Genomic DNA, 16475 nt, shown 5'->3' with positions numbered 1-16475 from the left:
TGTAATATATTATTAAAGTTTGACTGACCTATCTGACTGTTTTTTTGACATTCCCTTTAGCGCAGCGTAGGCGCGGCTTATAACCCGGGGCGGCTTATAGTGCGGAAAATACGGTATTCATTTTTTATATTCATTTATTTATTCATTTTTTTTTTTTTATCTTGTTAACTATTCTGATTGTTAATTTGCTTTCTTTAAGTAAAAAAAAAGGTCAAAGACAAAGCTATTTGGTTTCTTGTGAGTATATACACTTCACTGCCGATGTGGGGGGGCGCCACCTAAAATCTTGCCTAGGGCGCCAGATTGGTTAGGGCCGGGCCTGCCCACAGCACACTGGATTCCAGTTAATTGAAATACCACAACACTGGATATTGTTCAGATAAGTTACATTTAAGAACTTGCACACAAAGCAACACTGGAGATGGCTATGAGGGCGCATTTTCCGCGCATGCGTATTAGGTCGCGTTGCGCCGGCAGACGGAGTGGGAGGGGGTCTTAAACGGTGGCATTGTGTGTGTGTGGACAAGGATAAGGTTAGGTGGGATTTATCCTGGATAACCTTAGCTTGCTTAGTGTAGAAGGGGCCTTAGAGATAGTGGCTGTTATGTCCACTCAAAAATCCATTAAATAACTTGATGGACTCGAGGAACAACTTAGTTTAGTAATGCTCGCTAACTTTTTTATTAGTGGCATTTGCCAAAACATAGGAAAGAGAAACTCTTCTGTTTTAATTAAAAATTTCAGACAGCGACCAAACAACTGTAGGCTAGTCTTCAAAACACGCTGCTAACGAGTCGTTGCTCGCGACTTGAACACGTCCATTCTTTTCTGTTACTTGACGACACGACAAACTGTACAGAGACTTTGTTAAATGTGACTAAATACTCACCTCACCTCAAGACCACGACATGATGAAAATAAAAACACACCAAACGAAAGCCTATTGTGTGTCTTTAACCAGTTTTGTAATGTTCTTGTGTCTTTAAGTTGATAGGTCAATCTGTGACGTCATTTCCCCTTTAAAGCACGTCTTTGTCAGAATAGCCGGTTTCAATCAATGGTGGCAGCCAGCCTTGTGTGCGTTGACGACTAAATGTAAGTTTTGTCACATACTGTTACAGCATTTGAACTGAATGTCGTGCCTTGCTACTTCTGCAAATGTTTGGTGCATCGTATGCTAAGTTCAGTTGTGTTTGGGTCAATTGAGAGATAATTAGTCTCGTTGACGGCGTTTACATTCACGTGTAGTTTATTTAACGTCATTGCAACTGCGATGGCGGAGTTTGGCCTTTAGATGGCGACAGAGACCACATAATCGCCATTTATGGCTCTGAAGCTTAGAAACTTGTTTGAAGTTCATGCATAGTTAAATGCAGTATATATGTTGTTGTCATGCACACCTTTATATTATATTATATTATATTATGTATGCATATACATGTATATTGCTGCATATTAATGAGTATATAATTGGATTGTAATTTTTCCTCTTTTCTCTATTTGTTTAGACCACACACACACACACACACACACACACACACACACACACACACACACACACACACACACACACACACACACACACACACACACATCTACCTTTCAGCAATAAAGATGATTAAAGGATTCTCTGGCCGGAATCTGTCATCGTGTCCCAACTCTAAAAGAACTACTATCCCTTCCTTACACACACCAAACGAGCCTAACAGAGTTGTTGTTTTGCTTTTAGTTTCTAAATGTGACTTTTGCATTCTTTCATCTCCTCTGATGTGAACTCCACTGCCTTCTTCAAGCTAACAATCATGGCGGCTCTTTCTTTACATTCTTCAACAAGGTCGGCTCATTTAGACTTTAAGGGCTTGAAATTCAAATAGCTTTCAAATGACAAAACTTCAAGTCACTCACCTTCATCTTTCGTCTTTATCTCCGTTGGTGATTTGCTGGAAGTTGATTCTCTTTCATGTTCTCTTTTAGCGGACGTCGCCATCTTAGCATAGCAGTAGTCGTCCATCTTCTATCACGTCTTCAATCTTCACTTCACATATCGCTCCAAACTCAATGCACGTTTCGTGGCTTTGGAAAATACCATTTGAGATATTTGTTGCTATATTTGCTGTGAATCATGACTTTAAGATCGTGAATTCGAAGAATCTCCGAACAAACATAGCATGCGGTCTACGTCTTTTTGCTTCGCTTCAAGTACATTTGCGCATGCGCTAAAAGCCAGCCACTTCCGTTTCCTCCTCCACAACAGATGTTTTTCAAAATAAAGTAAATTGAATCTTGTTTTAAAACAACGGTTGGCAAAAGTATCTAACATCAAATAATCGACAACTACTGTTTGAAAATAAAATATATATATAAACAAGCACGTGCACAGACTTTTTCCATGGCTGTTGTTCAAACCAGAAAAAGGGCAAACATTGAAGAAAAAAATCATACATTTTAAATACTACAAGAAACACAGAAATATTTTTCAACCAACTTAGTTGTTTTAGTTAAAAACCTTTAGAAAGTCAAATGATTACTCTGAATAAAGAAGAAAAGCACTAAGAGTGTAGATCTCCACCAGGTCCAATCCTATTGTTCACGTGCTACTAAATTGTGTGCCATCTCATGTGTATCGTGTGCTGGTATGACAATAAACTTCCATGAATCCTGTAAAACACCAGACAGTTAGTAATATGGTTTCACATAAAAATGTTGGTGAAACTGCTCATTTCTACCTAGCGATAGGTGGCTCTAACTGTAGTACTAATCACTCACGAGCAGTAATCAATCAATAACTACCATCTTAGGCACTTAACATCACTAATCGCCATTTAACAGCTATCATGCTAAATGGCAACTATCTTAAATGCAAACATGAAAACAAGACACATTAACGCCTTTCCCCATTACAAACAGTATAACACAATCTAAACTTATATAAACACATTACTGTCTGAGCATATAAGATATTCAATTGTGTTACATCGCAATTTATTATATTGAAATTAGCCATGTGATTAAGATGGGCACGGTCTGACCAATCACAAGTCAGTAGGAGCTGCTTTGTTCTCGTGTTTGGAGAAAGCGGAAGAGCGATTGTCAGCCTGACAATGATGTGTCTCTGAGAACTGAACACATTTTTATAACTTATAACCAGTGTTGGGACTAACGCGTTACAAAGTTTCGGCGGTAACTAGTAATCTAACGCGTTATTTTTTATATTCAGTAACTCAGTTACCGTTACTACATGATGCTTTACTGCGTTATTTTACGTTACTTTTTATGTAGTATAAAGTGTGTTTTATCGGAGCGCTGCTGTGTCATCGTTCTGATTCTTCTTGTGTCACAAGCCGGAGAAGAGAGACACGCGCTCTGTGTGTGTGTGAGTGTGGGGAGGAGGGGAGGGGTGGGGAGGGGGGCGTGTCTGATCATGGCGGAGCCAGAAGTCGAGTTTGCTAACATGGAGATATTTTCACTACTTTTCTTTTGTTGAGCACAAAGAAAAGAACATTTTAGTTAAATGTAAATTGTGCTTTGGATCAAAGATCCCATCTACTGCCCAAAACAGCAATTCAAATCTGCTGAAACAAGCTACATAGCAACATGCTTCGACGAAGCTAGTAAAGAGAGATAGAGACTCCAATGACACTTCACCTCCACCACTTAAGGGTTAACTCTGCCTCTGCTCATCATTCAGCACTGAAGATACACACACTCTGTCAATCAATGTTCCCTCTAATTGTTCATGTGTGAGCAAACGCAAAAACTCCCTGAGCATTGAGTGGAGCCCATGTGAGCAACTTTAGACGTGCACACTGTGGCTACACCAGCAGCACACCTGTCCCAAACCTGACTAAATAACAACTCCAATCTCCATCCATCCATCCATTTTCTACCGTTTGTCCCTTTCGGGGTCGCGGGGGGTGCTGGAGCCTATCTCAGCTACAATCGGACGGAAGGCTGTGTACACCCTGGACAAGTCCCCACCTCATCGCAGGGTCAACACAGATAGACAGACAACATTCTCTTATTATTATAATCAAATGACAGCAGTCATTTCCATGAGGTTATTTTCTAATATAAGTGTTTAGGTCCACTTACAATGACAATAACAACAAATATTGTTTTTCATGAACTGTGTACTTGTATTGTTTGTCTGGGTGGAGGTCCTGCTTTGGAAATCATTTGTACCCCTTTCAGACATTGCATTTAGTTCCCATTAAAACATTCACATGTTGCACAATGAGATGTAAGCAGGGGATCATGTATACATTCCTGCAACTTCCTGTTTGTAAAAAATATATTTTTATTAGTATTTATTTAATATACTAACAGCATTTAATGATTAATATTTATAAATTAAGATTCCTAATAAATGACACTAGAATAAGCACACATTTGATTGGTAAATCATAGTGTAACGACCTGGAATTACACTTTATGTGTGGTGTTGGAGTTGTCCGACTTTTTGTGTGGCTGTAAACGCATCACTGGCTAATTGGCATATGTGCATGTGTTGGCGCAAGTGAGAAAGAGCGAGCGGCTGCTGTTGATATAACAAAGTTGCTTTTGGTCTGGTTTGTACTGCAGAAAATGACCAGTTTTGCTAGACATAATTTTTTTTACTAATGTTTTGGTGATGTGTTTATGGCCGACAATAAAGAGTTTTGCTCAGTAAAGTGATCGATGGAATTCATGTCCTCAAAGCGTCTCCACAGACGTTACAATATTTGAACAATGATGACGAAAACTGTTTTCTCTGTCGTGTCCGTGTCATGTCGAAAATTGTTATGCGCTTATTTTTTTATTTGATTTTGTGCGTGGCATAGATTTGCCGTGCGCAGAGGACGCTTGAGCAGTGCGCAATTGCACAGGCGCGCACCTTAGAGGGAACGTTGCTGTCAATTCTCTTTAATACTCTTTCATTCTAGACTTCTAGAGTGTTTGATTATCACATCACTCTAAATGTATAGACTATAAAGTTCACAAACATAAAGAGGGATCCTAGTGGGCCAGGTCAATCTTTTCTTATCTCTAAACTAAAACTGGGGAAATGTGTAGAGTGTTCTGGGCTTCAGACATCATTTTGTGTCAGAATTACTTGAGGAAGAAAATGCCTGGTTAGGCTTTATGTATGTAGTGTGTGCCTTTCTTGCTTTACAGCTATGTTGTTATTATGCTGTTTGTTACTTCTGTATGTTATGTTGCAGCTATTTAAAATAGTTTTGTCAATTTGTTCTGGCCAGAAACAAATTGGCCTTTGTAACATATCTTTGTCTTTGTGTGTTGTATGTAGACCACATTGCTTAGCAGAGTTCAGTGATACAAATGTATGTCACTTTGATCAACAGATTGTATTATTCTCCAGTGCAATAACAGTACTGAAATGAAGGCTAAAAGGGCATTAATGGGAGCTTTAAAAAAAAAAGAAGAAAAAAAGAAGTAACTAAATAGTTACTTTTCACAGTAACGCATTACTTTTTGGTGTAAGTAACTGAGTTTGTAACTGAGTTACTTTTGAAATGAAGTAACTAGTAACTGTAACTAGTTACTGCTTTTCAGTAACCAACCCAACACTGCTTATAACAAAATGTGTTTATACAGTAACCTGCTCACATGAGTCAGATTACAGCAGGGGTGTCAAACTCATTTTAGCTCAGGGGCCACATGGAGGAAAATGTATTTCCACGTGGGCGGGACGGGTAAAATCATGGCATGATAACTTAAAAATACGACTACGACAACTTCAGAGTATTTTCTTTATTTTTTACTTGGGCCAAAAATAGAACGAGCACATCCTGAAAATGTACTTATCACAAATAATCATCTTGACAAATACTCCAAGTTAGTAAAATATTTTGAGGGGAAAAAATGGCACCTTTTCAAAAACACCTTGAAGAACACAATGAACTTAGACTTAATCTCAGTGTTACTATTAAACTTTAAGTCACAACCCATCTAGGATTGAACAAAAAACAAAATAAAGCATGAATAAAAACTATTCTATGTATCAACTACCTCATTTGTCATTTCCACATATTAATCCTGTGCTAACTCAACAAACCATACAAACTGAGGTAGAAACTATTCAAGAGTGTTGAGTTACTTCCTGTCTTCTAGACATAATGTGTATTGATAGAAAAATAAAAGCTGTGCAATGTGTGAACAATTTCAACAAAGCATAAATAAAAAGTTCAAAGACTGACAGTATTGCAGTAAATCACACACTGTTCACTTTCTTTACATTTGCACAGAAGACAATCATTTTCACAGAACTATATCAGTGTGCAGTGTCTCATGCTGCATTTTAATTATGTCAGTTTTGATACATCTCAACTTTGCAGTGAAAAAGGGTGTAGTGCAGGTTTTTGAGCGTGCACAAACTTGACACATGAGGCCCCAGGTCCCTGGACTGAAGAAGGACTAACCAAGCACTTGAAGCATCATCTATCTTACTGTTCAGGAAGGTTTCAGATACAGAGAAGACACAGGGTCATGAGTAGATAAGATTATGCTTCAAATAATCCAAGTTTGTATGAATACCTCAGATATTTGTGAAAGAAGCAGTGAGGAGGTCCTGGGTAGGGTGGATGTCGCCACATATGACCATCATACCACAAACTAAACAACTAATTGGTTATTTTCCCTTGTGTGTTCTCATGTGTTTTACTGCGTCTGCATTATGTTGGAACCTTTTACAGCACACTGAACAACTAAATGGTTTTTCTCCAGTGTGTGTTCTCATGTGTTGAGTCAATTTGCTCTTAACAGAAAAGCTTTTGCCACAAACTGAACACTTATATGGTTTTACACCTGTGTGTGTTCTCATGTGTTCAGTCAAATTACCCTTAAAAGAAAAGCTTTTGCCACAAACAGAACAATTACATGTTTTTTCTCTTGTGTGTGTTCTCATGTGTTGAGTCAGATTGCTATTTTGAGAAAAGCTGTTGCCACAAACTGAACAACTATATGGTTTTTCACCTGTGTGTGTTCTCATGTGTTTAGTCATATAGCTATTTTGAGAAAAGCCTTTGCCACAAACTGAACAAGTACATGGTTTTTCTCCTGTGTGTATTCTCATGTGGTGAGTCAAACAGCTATTTTGAGAAAAGCTTATGCCACAAACTGAACAATTAAATGGTTTTTCACCTGTGTGTGTTCTCATGTGTAGAGTCAAAATGCTATTTTGAGAAAAGCTTTTGCCACAAACTGAACAATTAAATGGTTTTTCACCTGTGTGTGTTCTCATGTGTTTAGTCAAAATGCTATTTTGAGAATAGCCTTTGCCACAAACTGAACAATTACATGTTTTTTCTCCTGTGTGTGTTCTCATGTGTTGAGTCAGATGGCTATTTTGAGAAAAGCTGTTGCCACAAACTGAACAACTAAATGGTTTTTCACCTGTGTGTGTTCTCATGTGTTTAGTCAAATAGCTATTTTCATAAAAGCCTTTGCCACAAACTGAACAAGTACATGGTTTTTCTCCTGTGTGTGTTCTCATGTGTCGAGTCAAAGACCTATTTTGAGAAAAGCTTTTGCCACAAACTGAACAAATAAATGTTTTTTCTCCTGTGTGTGTTCTCATGTGTCGAGTCAAATGGCTCTTTTTAGTAAAACTTTCAGCACAAACTGAGCAGCTCAAACATGTTTCACCTCTCTTCTTTGTAGAGCATTCAGAGTGTTTGTTGTCAGTGTGAGTCCTCATATCACCTTCACAGTCTTTATCGCTGCTCAAAGGCTCTTCAACCTCGTCTTCAGCCTCACTATCTGATAGTGGAGCTAAGAGGTTGTCTACTTGTGGTTTCTCTTCATCATCTTCAGTCTTCACAGAGAGAATACTCTGTGGAAACTTGGTGTAATCAGCTTCCTCTCGTCCTAGAAGACACTCTTCCTCCTGAGTGATGCAGAGTTCCTCCTCTTCCTTTTTAATGCAGGGTGGTTGTGGAGTCTCCTGCTTCAAAGTGGAGCTCCCCGCTAACTGAGGGGAAACTTCTTCTGGATTACCGATCAGCTGCTGGACGTCTGCAAGACACAAACAACAAAAACACACTTTCTTCTATGTACTGTATGTGTGTGTAGTAGGGTTGTACAGTATACTGCTACTAATAAAATATTGTGGTACTAATCAATTGAAATCGGTACTATACCACCTTTGAAAAGAACCGGTACCGTTCTTTCATCTGAATGCCGCAGTGCGGCGGTGACTTACTCTAGGGCCCATGTTTTGTCGAGGGTAACACTGGGTCCATTAAGCTCCACTCTTTGGTCGGAAGGACGAGGCCGTCGATTAGTTACAACTTGGTCAATTTATTTATTATTTCCACAGGGCACAACCGGACATCCACCATGCTATTAACACTCCTGCACATGCTACCACTACCTCTCCTTACTCGCCCGCTCACTCACTGACGTCACTCAGACAACACGTTGACATTCTCACAAACACACATACTACTCTCATAAGTTAACCAGCTCCCCTGCTGGTTAACTTGATGCCAAATATTAGCGCAGTTAAAACTGCCCAATTAGCAGTCAACTAATGCAAGTGAAATGACTACATTTTGTAACAAATTCCTACAATGTTTTGTCTTTAATGTGTTTTACCTGCTACATGGCTTATCTGTGTGCATTTATCAATAGTTTTGTTTTTAGTACTTAATTAATAATTGTATTTTTCTTAAAGCACAGACCAGGAGTGGCAACCATAAATCATGAATAATTTAATATAATGTCAGTAAAACTTTATGTTCTATTCTACGGTAATCTAATCCTTGATTATAGCAGACTATATGTAATATGGAAAATTGTAAATTGTTATTTGAGTGCAACGAGACAAGTCCAATGTGTTTAATGCATTTTAATTTATATTTTAACCTTGTAAAATTATTCTTTGACTCTAAGTTTCTGCTTACAGTCAAAGCTTTCTCCTTCTTCTACATGTACAGACGCTTGTGGAATTCACACATGGATACCTTAAGAAAAAGCGATTGCAGCTATTTGGGATACAACACTTCTCAAACGACAAGAGAACATTCGAATGTCCAGGTCAGCTGTGATTCTACTTACCGAAAAACGTTGTCCATTTGTCGAAGGAGAGTTAACGAGAATGCGGGCTCCCATGGATTAGATAAAAAAAGGTAGCGTCGAAGGAAGACTACGGAAAATGGCAAATGCTTTTTTTGGATACACTCGAGGGAGTACTGGAAAGTGGTCCCCCGGGTGATTCCCTTGTCCTACTGGGGGACTTCAACGTTCATGTTGGCAACGACAGCGAAACCTGGAGAGGCGTGATTGGGAAGAATGGCCATCCGGATCTGAACCCGAGTGGTGTTTTGTTATTAGACTTTTGTGCCCGTCACAGATTGTCCATAACAAACACCATGTTCAAACATAAGGGTGTCCATATGTGCACTTGGCACCAGGACACCCTAGGCCGTAGTTCCATGATCGACTTTGTAGTTGTGTCATCGGATTTACGGCCTCATGTTTTGGACACTCGGGTGAAGAGAGGGGCGGAGCTTTCTACCGATCACCACCTGGTGGTGAGTTGGCTGCGATGGTAGGGGAGGATGCCGGACAGACCTGGCGGGCCCAGACGCATTGTGAGGGTCTGCTGGGAACGTCTGTCAGAGTCTCCTGTCAGAGACAAATTCAATTCCCACCTCTGGAAGAACTTTGAACATGTCACGAGGGAGGTGCTGGACATTGAGTCCTAGTGGATCATGTTCCGCACCTGTATTGTCGAGGCGGCTGATTGGAGCTGTGGCCGCAAGGTAGTTGGTACCTGTCGTGGCGGTAATCCTAGAACCCGTTGGTGGACACCGGCGGTGAGGGATGCTGTCAAGCTGAAGAAGGAGTCCTATCGGGTTCTTTTGGCTCATAGGACTCCGGAGGCAGCGGACAGGTACCGACAGGCCAAGCGGTGTGCGGCTTCAGCGGTCGTGGAGGCAAAAACTCGGACATGGGAGGAGTTCGGGGAAGCCATGGAAAACGACTTCCGGACGGCTTCGAAGCGATCTGGACCACCAGCCGCCGCCTCAGGAAGGGGAAGCAGTGCACTGTCAACACCGTGTATGGTGAGGATGGTGTTCTGCTGACCTCGACTACGGATGTTGTGGATCGGTGGAGGGAATACTTTGACTACCTCCTCAATCCCACGAACACGTCTTTCTATGAGGAAGCAGTGCATGGGGAATCTGTGGTGGGCTCTCCTATTTCTGGGGCTGAGGTTGCTGAGGTAGTTAAAAAGCTCCTCGGTGGCAAGGCCCCGGGGGTAAATGAGATCCGTCCGGAGTTCCTTAAGGCTCTGGATGCTGTGGGGATGTCTTGGTTGACAAGACTCTGCAGCATCGCGTGGACATCCTAGTCGTGGAACTGTGGACCATCTCTATACTTTCGGCAGGGTCCTTGAGGGTGCATGGGAGTTTGCCCAACCAGTCTACATGTGCTTTGTGGACTTGGAGAAGGCATTCGACCGTGTCCCTCGGGAAATCCTGTAGGGAGTACTCAGAGAGTAAGGGGTATCGGACTGTCTGATTGTGGCGGTCCGCTCCCTGTGCGATCAGTGTCAGAACTTGGTCTGCATTGCCGGCAGTAAGTCGGACACGTTTCCAGTGAGGGTTCGACTCCGCCAAGGCTGCCCTTTGTCACCCATTCTGTTCATAACTTTTATGGACAGAATTACTAGGCGCTAGAGATGCGCGGATAGGCAATTATTTCATCCGCAACCGCATCACAAAAGTCGTCACCCATCCGCCATCCACCCGAACCAACATTTTATCAAAACCACACCGGCCCGCACCCACCCGTTGTTATATCTAATATAGACGATGCAAGGCATTAGTGAGGTTATAAAGCTTTTGCCTGTTAAAGAAAGGAGACTGATCCAATGCAGCAGAGACATTCAATGCGTGCCACGCTGTCACGGCCCAGACGCACACCAGTGCGCAGTCATCTGGGAGCCGCGCTAAACGCACCTCCAAGCGCGCTTCACTCAAACTGCTGCAGGCAGCTGCGTTCCATCTTCAATCAACACACTGATGAGAGGGACGACTACTTAAACAACCGCCACCAGAGATCCTCCTCCTGCCTCCCGACCACGCTTCCGCCCCTGGACAAACCCTGCCTGCCTCGCCCTTGTCTTGACAGCACCGCTCCTCTCAACACGCACCTCCAACACTTACGGTAAAACCCTCCAGTTAAATTCCACACATAGTCTGACACCCATTTCCTGTTTGGTTACATACACATCTAATATATATATGTATATATATATATATATATATATATATATATATATATATATATATAATATAATATAGTATAATATAATATAATATATAGTATAATATCATATAATATATTGGATAATATATTGTATGAATTATACATATATAAATATATATATATTATTATTATTATTATTATTATATATATATTTATATAGAGATATATATAATTCTCTTTTGAATAAATACGCCCCAGGCTAAACGCTCTCCCTGTCTCAGTGCCGTCTCCTTCTACCCGGTATCATCACACACAAATTAATATCTCTTGGCCACGCATTAGTGGCTAAGAGATATTAATGCGTGATAATATTATTTATCATTATTATAATATTATTGTCATTTCCATTAAGAAAGTGTTGACTATTGTTGCCAATGCCCTCAGATCAGGAGTGCGTTCCTCACACTTTGTGTGCGCAGTTGCAGCAAGCAGAACGAGGCTTTTAAGAAGTTAAAAAAATGTTTTAGAAAGACTAGGCCTATATTTTCGTTTGGTGAAAAAAATGTTCTGAATTTATTTCAATGAATATTAACTTGTTAACGTTATAATGCTCAAATAGGGACGAGGGCGGGGTGCACAGTGAAGCAGTGAACAATTTCGCGACAAAGATGAACCTTTATTGATTGATCTGCAGCCATGACAAAATATCAGACAATCTCCATTGTCAACGACAGGCAGGAAAATAAAGATAAACACATAGCCTATGTTGTAGGCATAGGCTCATACATTTTTAAGTTGAAACAAAAAAATAAATAAAAACTGTGCCTCATAAGCCTTAGGCTGTCAATCACGCGCACAAATTTAAATTATACAATAACATATGTATGTCATCTCTATTTAAACAAAAATAAATTAAATAAATAATAATAATAAATTACCTGCAACTTATTTGCCAAGGCAAATAGCTGAAGGGGGGAAATCAAACCCATCAGACTGCACTTTATCATGGTTTTGCACAAATGTGATGCACCATGTTAGATGTCCCGGTTTTGTGACTGTCGTAGACATAAACAGCGTCGCAGCTCTTGCAAATCACGTAGCCAGCATTACTATCATCCTGATTTACAACCTCATAAAAACGAGTCCACGCTGAACTTTTCTGGCCTTTTTTCCCCTGGTCTTTAGTTTTCCCTTTTTTAGTTTGTCGCGTACCACGTTTGCTGCCGGCGTTGCAATCTTTTTTTTTTTTTCTTCTGTTGTGTTGTGCTGCAGTGCAGTGCCTGCTGATAAATAATTGCCTGTTTCAAAGAGTGCTGCTCGTTTTTCGTATGTGGGTAACAACATTTAACTATGTATATGTATTTCCGAATTGGTTTAACCGCCAACCGCCTGAATCTATTTAAAATCTAATTTTTTTAAATTTCAACCGCCCGACCCGCGGATAAAATCTAATTTTTTTTTTTTATTTCAACCGCCCGACCCGCGGATTATCCGCGGATTCCGCGGTTGTGTCCACAAACCGCGCATCTCTACTAGGCGCAGTCAAGGCGTTGAGGGGATCCGGTTTGGTGGCTGCAGGATTAGGTCTCTGCTTTTTGCAGATGATGTGGTCCTGATGGCTTCATCTGGCCAGCATCTTCAGCTCTCACTGGATCGGTTTGTGAAGTGACTGGGATGAGAATCAGCACCTCCAAGTCCGAGTCCATGGTTGTTGCCCGGAAAAGGGTGGAGTGCCATCTCCGGGTTGGGGAGGAGACCATGCCCCAAGTGGAGGAGTTCAAATACCTCGGAGTCTTGTTCACGAATGAGGGAAGAGTGGATCGTGAGATCGACAGGCGGATCGGTGCGGCGTCTTCAGTAATGCAGACGCTGTATCGATCCGTTGTGGTGAAGGAGCTGAGTTGGAAGGCAAAACTCTCAATTGACCGGTCGATCTACGTTCCCATCCTCACCTATGGTCATGAGCTTTGGGTTAAAACCGAAAGAACAAGATCACGGGTACAAGCGGCCAAAATGAGTTTCCTCCGCCGGGTGGCGGGGCTCTCCCTTAGAGATAGGGTGAGAAGCTCTGCCATCCGGGGGGAGCTCATAGTAAAGCTTCTGCTCCACCACATGGAGAGGAACCAGATGAGGTGGTTCAGGCATCTGGTCAGGATGCCACCTGAACGCCTCCCTAGGGAGGTGTGTAGGGCATGTCCAACCGGTAGGAGGCCAGGGGGAAAACCCAGGACACGTTGGGAAGACGATGTCACCCGGCTGGCCTGGGAACGCCTCGGGATCCCCGGGAAGAGCTGGTCGAAGTGGCTGGGGAGAGGGAAGTCTGGGCTTCCCTGCTTAAGCTGCTGCCCCCGCGACCCGACCTCGGATAAGCGGAAGAAGATGGATGGATGGATGGATGATATTATATTATATTATGTATGCATATACATGTATATTGCTGCATATTAATGAGTATATAATTGGATTGTAATTTTTCCTCTTTTCTCTATTTGTTTAGACCACACACACACACACACACACACACACACACACACACACACACACACACACACACACACACACACACACACACACACACACACACACACACACATTCACCTTTCAGCAATAAAGATGATTAAAGGATTCTCTGGCCGGAATCTGTCCATCGTGTCCCAACTCTAAAAGAACTACTATCCCTTCCTTACACACACCAAACGAGCCTAACAGAGTTGTTGTTTTGCTTTTAGTTTCTAAATGTGACTTTTGCATTCTTTCATCTCCTCTGATGTGAACTCCACTGCCTTCTTCAAGCTAACAATCATGGCGGCTCTTTCTTTACATTCTTCAACAAGGTCGGCTCATTTAGACTTTAAGGGCTTGAAATAGCTTTAAAATGACAAAACTTCAAGTCACTCACCTTCATCTTTCGTCTTTATCTCCGTTGGTGATTTGCTGGAAGTTGATTCTCTTTCATGTTCTCTTTTAGCGGACGTCGCCATCTTAGCATAGCAGTAGTCGTCCATCTTCTATCACGTCTTCAATCTTCACTTCACATATCGCTCCAAACTCAATGCACGTTTCGTGGCTTTGGAAAATACCAATTGAGATATTTGTTGCTATATTTGCTGTGAATCATATGACTTTAAGATCGGGAATTCGAAGAATCTCCGAACAACCATAGCATGCGGTCCTCGTCTTTTTGCTTCGCGTCAAGTACATTTGCGCATGCGCTACAAGCCCGCCACTTCCGTTTCCTCCTCCACAACAGATGTTTTTCAAAATAAAGTAAATGTAATCTTGTTTTAAAACAATGGTTGGCAAAAGTATCTAACACTAAATAATGGACAACAACTCTTTGAAAATAAAAAATATATATATACAAGCACGTGCACAGACTTGTTCCATGGCTGTTGTTCAAACCAGAAAAAGGGCAAATATTGAAGAAAAAAATCATACATTTTAAATACCAGAGGTGTGGACTCGAGTCACATGACTTGGACTCGAGTCAGACTCGAGTCATGAATTTGATAACTTTAGACTCGACTTGACAAAATGTAAAGAGACTTGCAACTCGACTTATCAATCAGTCAATCAATCTTTATTTATATAGCCCTAAATCACAAGTGTCTCAAAGGGCTGCACAAGCCACAATGACATCCTCGGTACAAAGCCCACATAAGGGCAAGGAAAAACTCACCCCAGTGGGACGTCGATGTGAATGACTATGAGAAACCTTGGAGAGGACCGCATATGTGGGTAACCCCCCCCTCTAGGGGAGACCGAAAGCAATGGATGTCGAGTGGGTCTGACATAATATTGTGAGAGTCCAGTCCATAGTGGATCCAACATAATAGTAAGAGTCCAGTCCATAGTGGGGCCAGCAGGACACCATCCCGAGCGGAGACGGGTCAGCAGCGCAGAGATGTTCCCAGCCGATGCACAGGCGAGCGGTCCACCCCGGGTCCCGACTCTGGACAGCCAGCACTTCATCCATGGCCACCGGACCTGTTCCCCCCCCCTCAAGGAAAAGGGGAGCAGAGGAGAAAAGAAAAGAAACGGCAGATCAACTGGTCCAACAGGGGGGCTATTTAAAGGCTAGAGTATACAAATGAGTTTTAAGATGGGACTTAAATGCTTCTACTGAGGTAGCATCTCTAATTGTTACCGCGAGGGCATTCCATAGTACTGGAGCCCGAATAGAAAACGCTCTATAGCCCGCAGACTTTTTTTGGGCTCTGGGAATCACTAATAAGCCGGAGTTCTTTGAACGCAGATTTCTTGCCGGGACATATGGTACAATGCAATCGGCAAGATAGGACGGAGCTAGACCGTGTAGTATTTTATACGTAAGTAGTAAAACCTTAAAGTCACTTCTTAAGTGCACAGGAAGCCAGTGCAGGTGAGCCAGTATAGGCGTAATATGATCAAACTTTCTTGTTCTTGTCAAAAGTCTAGCAGCCGCATTTTGTACCAACTGTAATCTTTTAATGCTAGACATAGGGAGGCCCGAAAATAATACGTTACAGTAGTCGAGACGAGACGTAACGAACGCATGAATAATGATCTCAGCTAGTGGACAAAATGGAACGAATTTTAGCGATATTACGGAGATGAAAGAAGGCCGTTTTAGTAACACTCTTAATGTGTGACTCAAAGGAGAGAGTTGGGTCGAAAATAATACCCAGATTCTTTACTGATTCGCCTTGTGTAATTGTTTGGTTGTCAAATGTTAAGGTGGTATTATTAAATAAATGTCGGTGTTTAGCAGGACCGATAATCAGCATTTCCGTTTTCTTGGCGTTGAGTTGCAAGAAGTTAGCGGACATCCATTGTTTAATTTCATTAAGACACGCCTCCAGCTGACTACAATCCGGCGTGTTGGTCAGCTTTAGGGGCATGTAGAGTTGGGTGTCATCAGCATAGCAATGAAAGTTAACACCGTATTTGCGTATGATGTCGCCTAGCGGCAGCATGTAAATACTAAGGAGTGCAGGGCCAAGAACCGAACCCTGAGGAACTCCGCACGTTACCTTAACATAGTCCGAGGTCACATTATTATGGGAGACGCATTGCATCCTGTCAGTAAGATAAGAGTTAAACCACGACAAAGCTAAGTCTGACATACCAATACGTGTTTTGTTACGCTCTAATAAAATATTATGATCGACAGTATCGAAAGCAGCGCTAAGATCAAGAAGCAGCAACATAGATGACGCATCAGAATCCATCGTTAGCATTAGATCATTAGTCATTTTTGCGAGGGCTGTCTCCGTAGA

At 41.7% G+C, this 16475-nt stretch overlaps 3 protein-coding genes across 3 annotated transcripts in view; all 3 read right to left on the bottom strand.

Annotated features, from left to right (window-relative positions):
* Positions 1-16475, bottom strand: part of LOC133619255 (uncharacterized) — a 208025-nt gene that overhangs the window by 47542 nt on the left and 144008 nt on the right. The gene's annotated exons all lie outside the window — the stretch shown is intronic.
* LOC140679618 (uncharacterized) overlaps positions 1-16475 on the bottom strand; it is a 28903-nt gene that overhangs the window by 8381 nt on the left and 4047 nt on the right. The gene's annotated exons all lie outside the window — the stretch shown is intronic.
* LOC133619256 (uncharacterized) lies at positions 5773-7717 on the bottom strand. The gene has a single exon (XM_072915447.1). The coding sequence runs from the start codon at positions 7694-7696 to the stop codon at positions 6629-6631; it is 1068 nt and encodes a 355-aa protein (XP_072771548.1). The 5' UTR covers positions 7697-7717; the 3' UTR covers positions 5773-6628.

Source organism: Nerophis lumbriciformis, linkage group LG20 (genome assembly GCF_033978685.3).
Source record: "Nerophis lumbriciformis linkage group LG20, RoL_Nlum_v2.1, whole genome shotgun sequence".
Lineage (NCBI taxonomy): Eukaryota > Metazoa > Chordata > Actinopteri > Syngnathiformes > Syngnathidae > Nerophis > Nerophis lumbriciformis.
This window is presented reverse-complemented; position numbering and strand designations above follow the sequence as displayed.

Excerpts from the sequence above, each read along its gene's own strand:
- LOC133619256 (XM_072915447.1), bottom strand. The coding sequence starts at position 7,696 with ATGAGGACTCACACTGACAACAAACACTCTGAATGCTCTACAAAGAAG.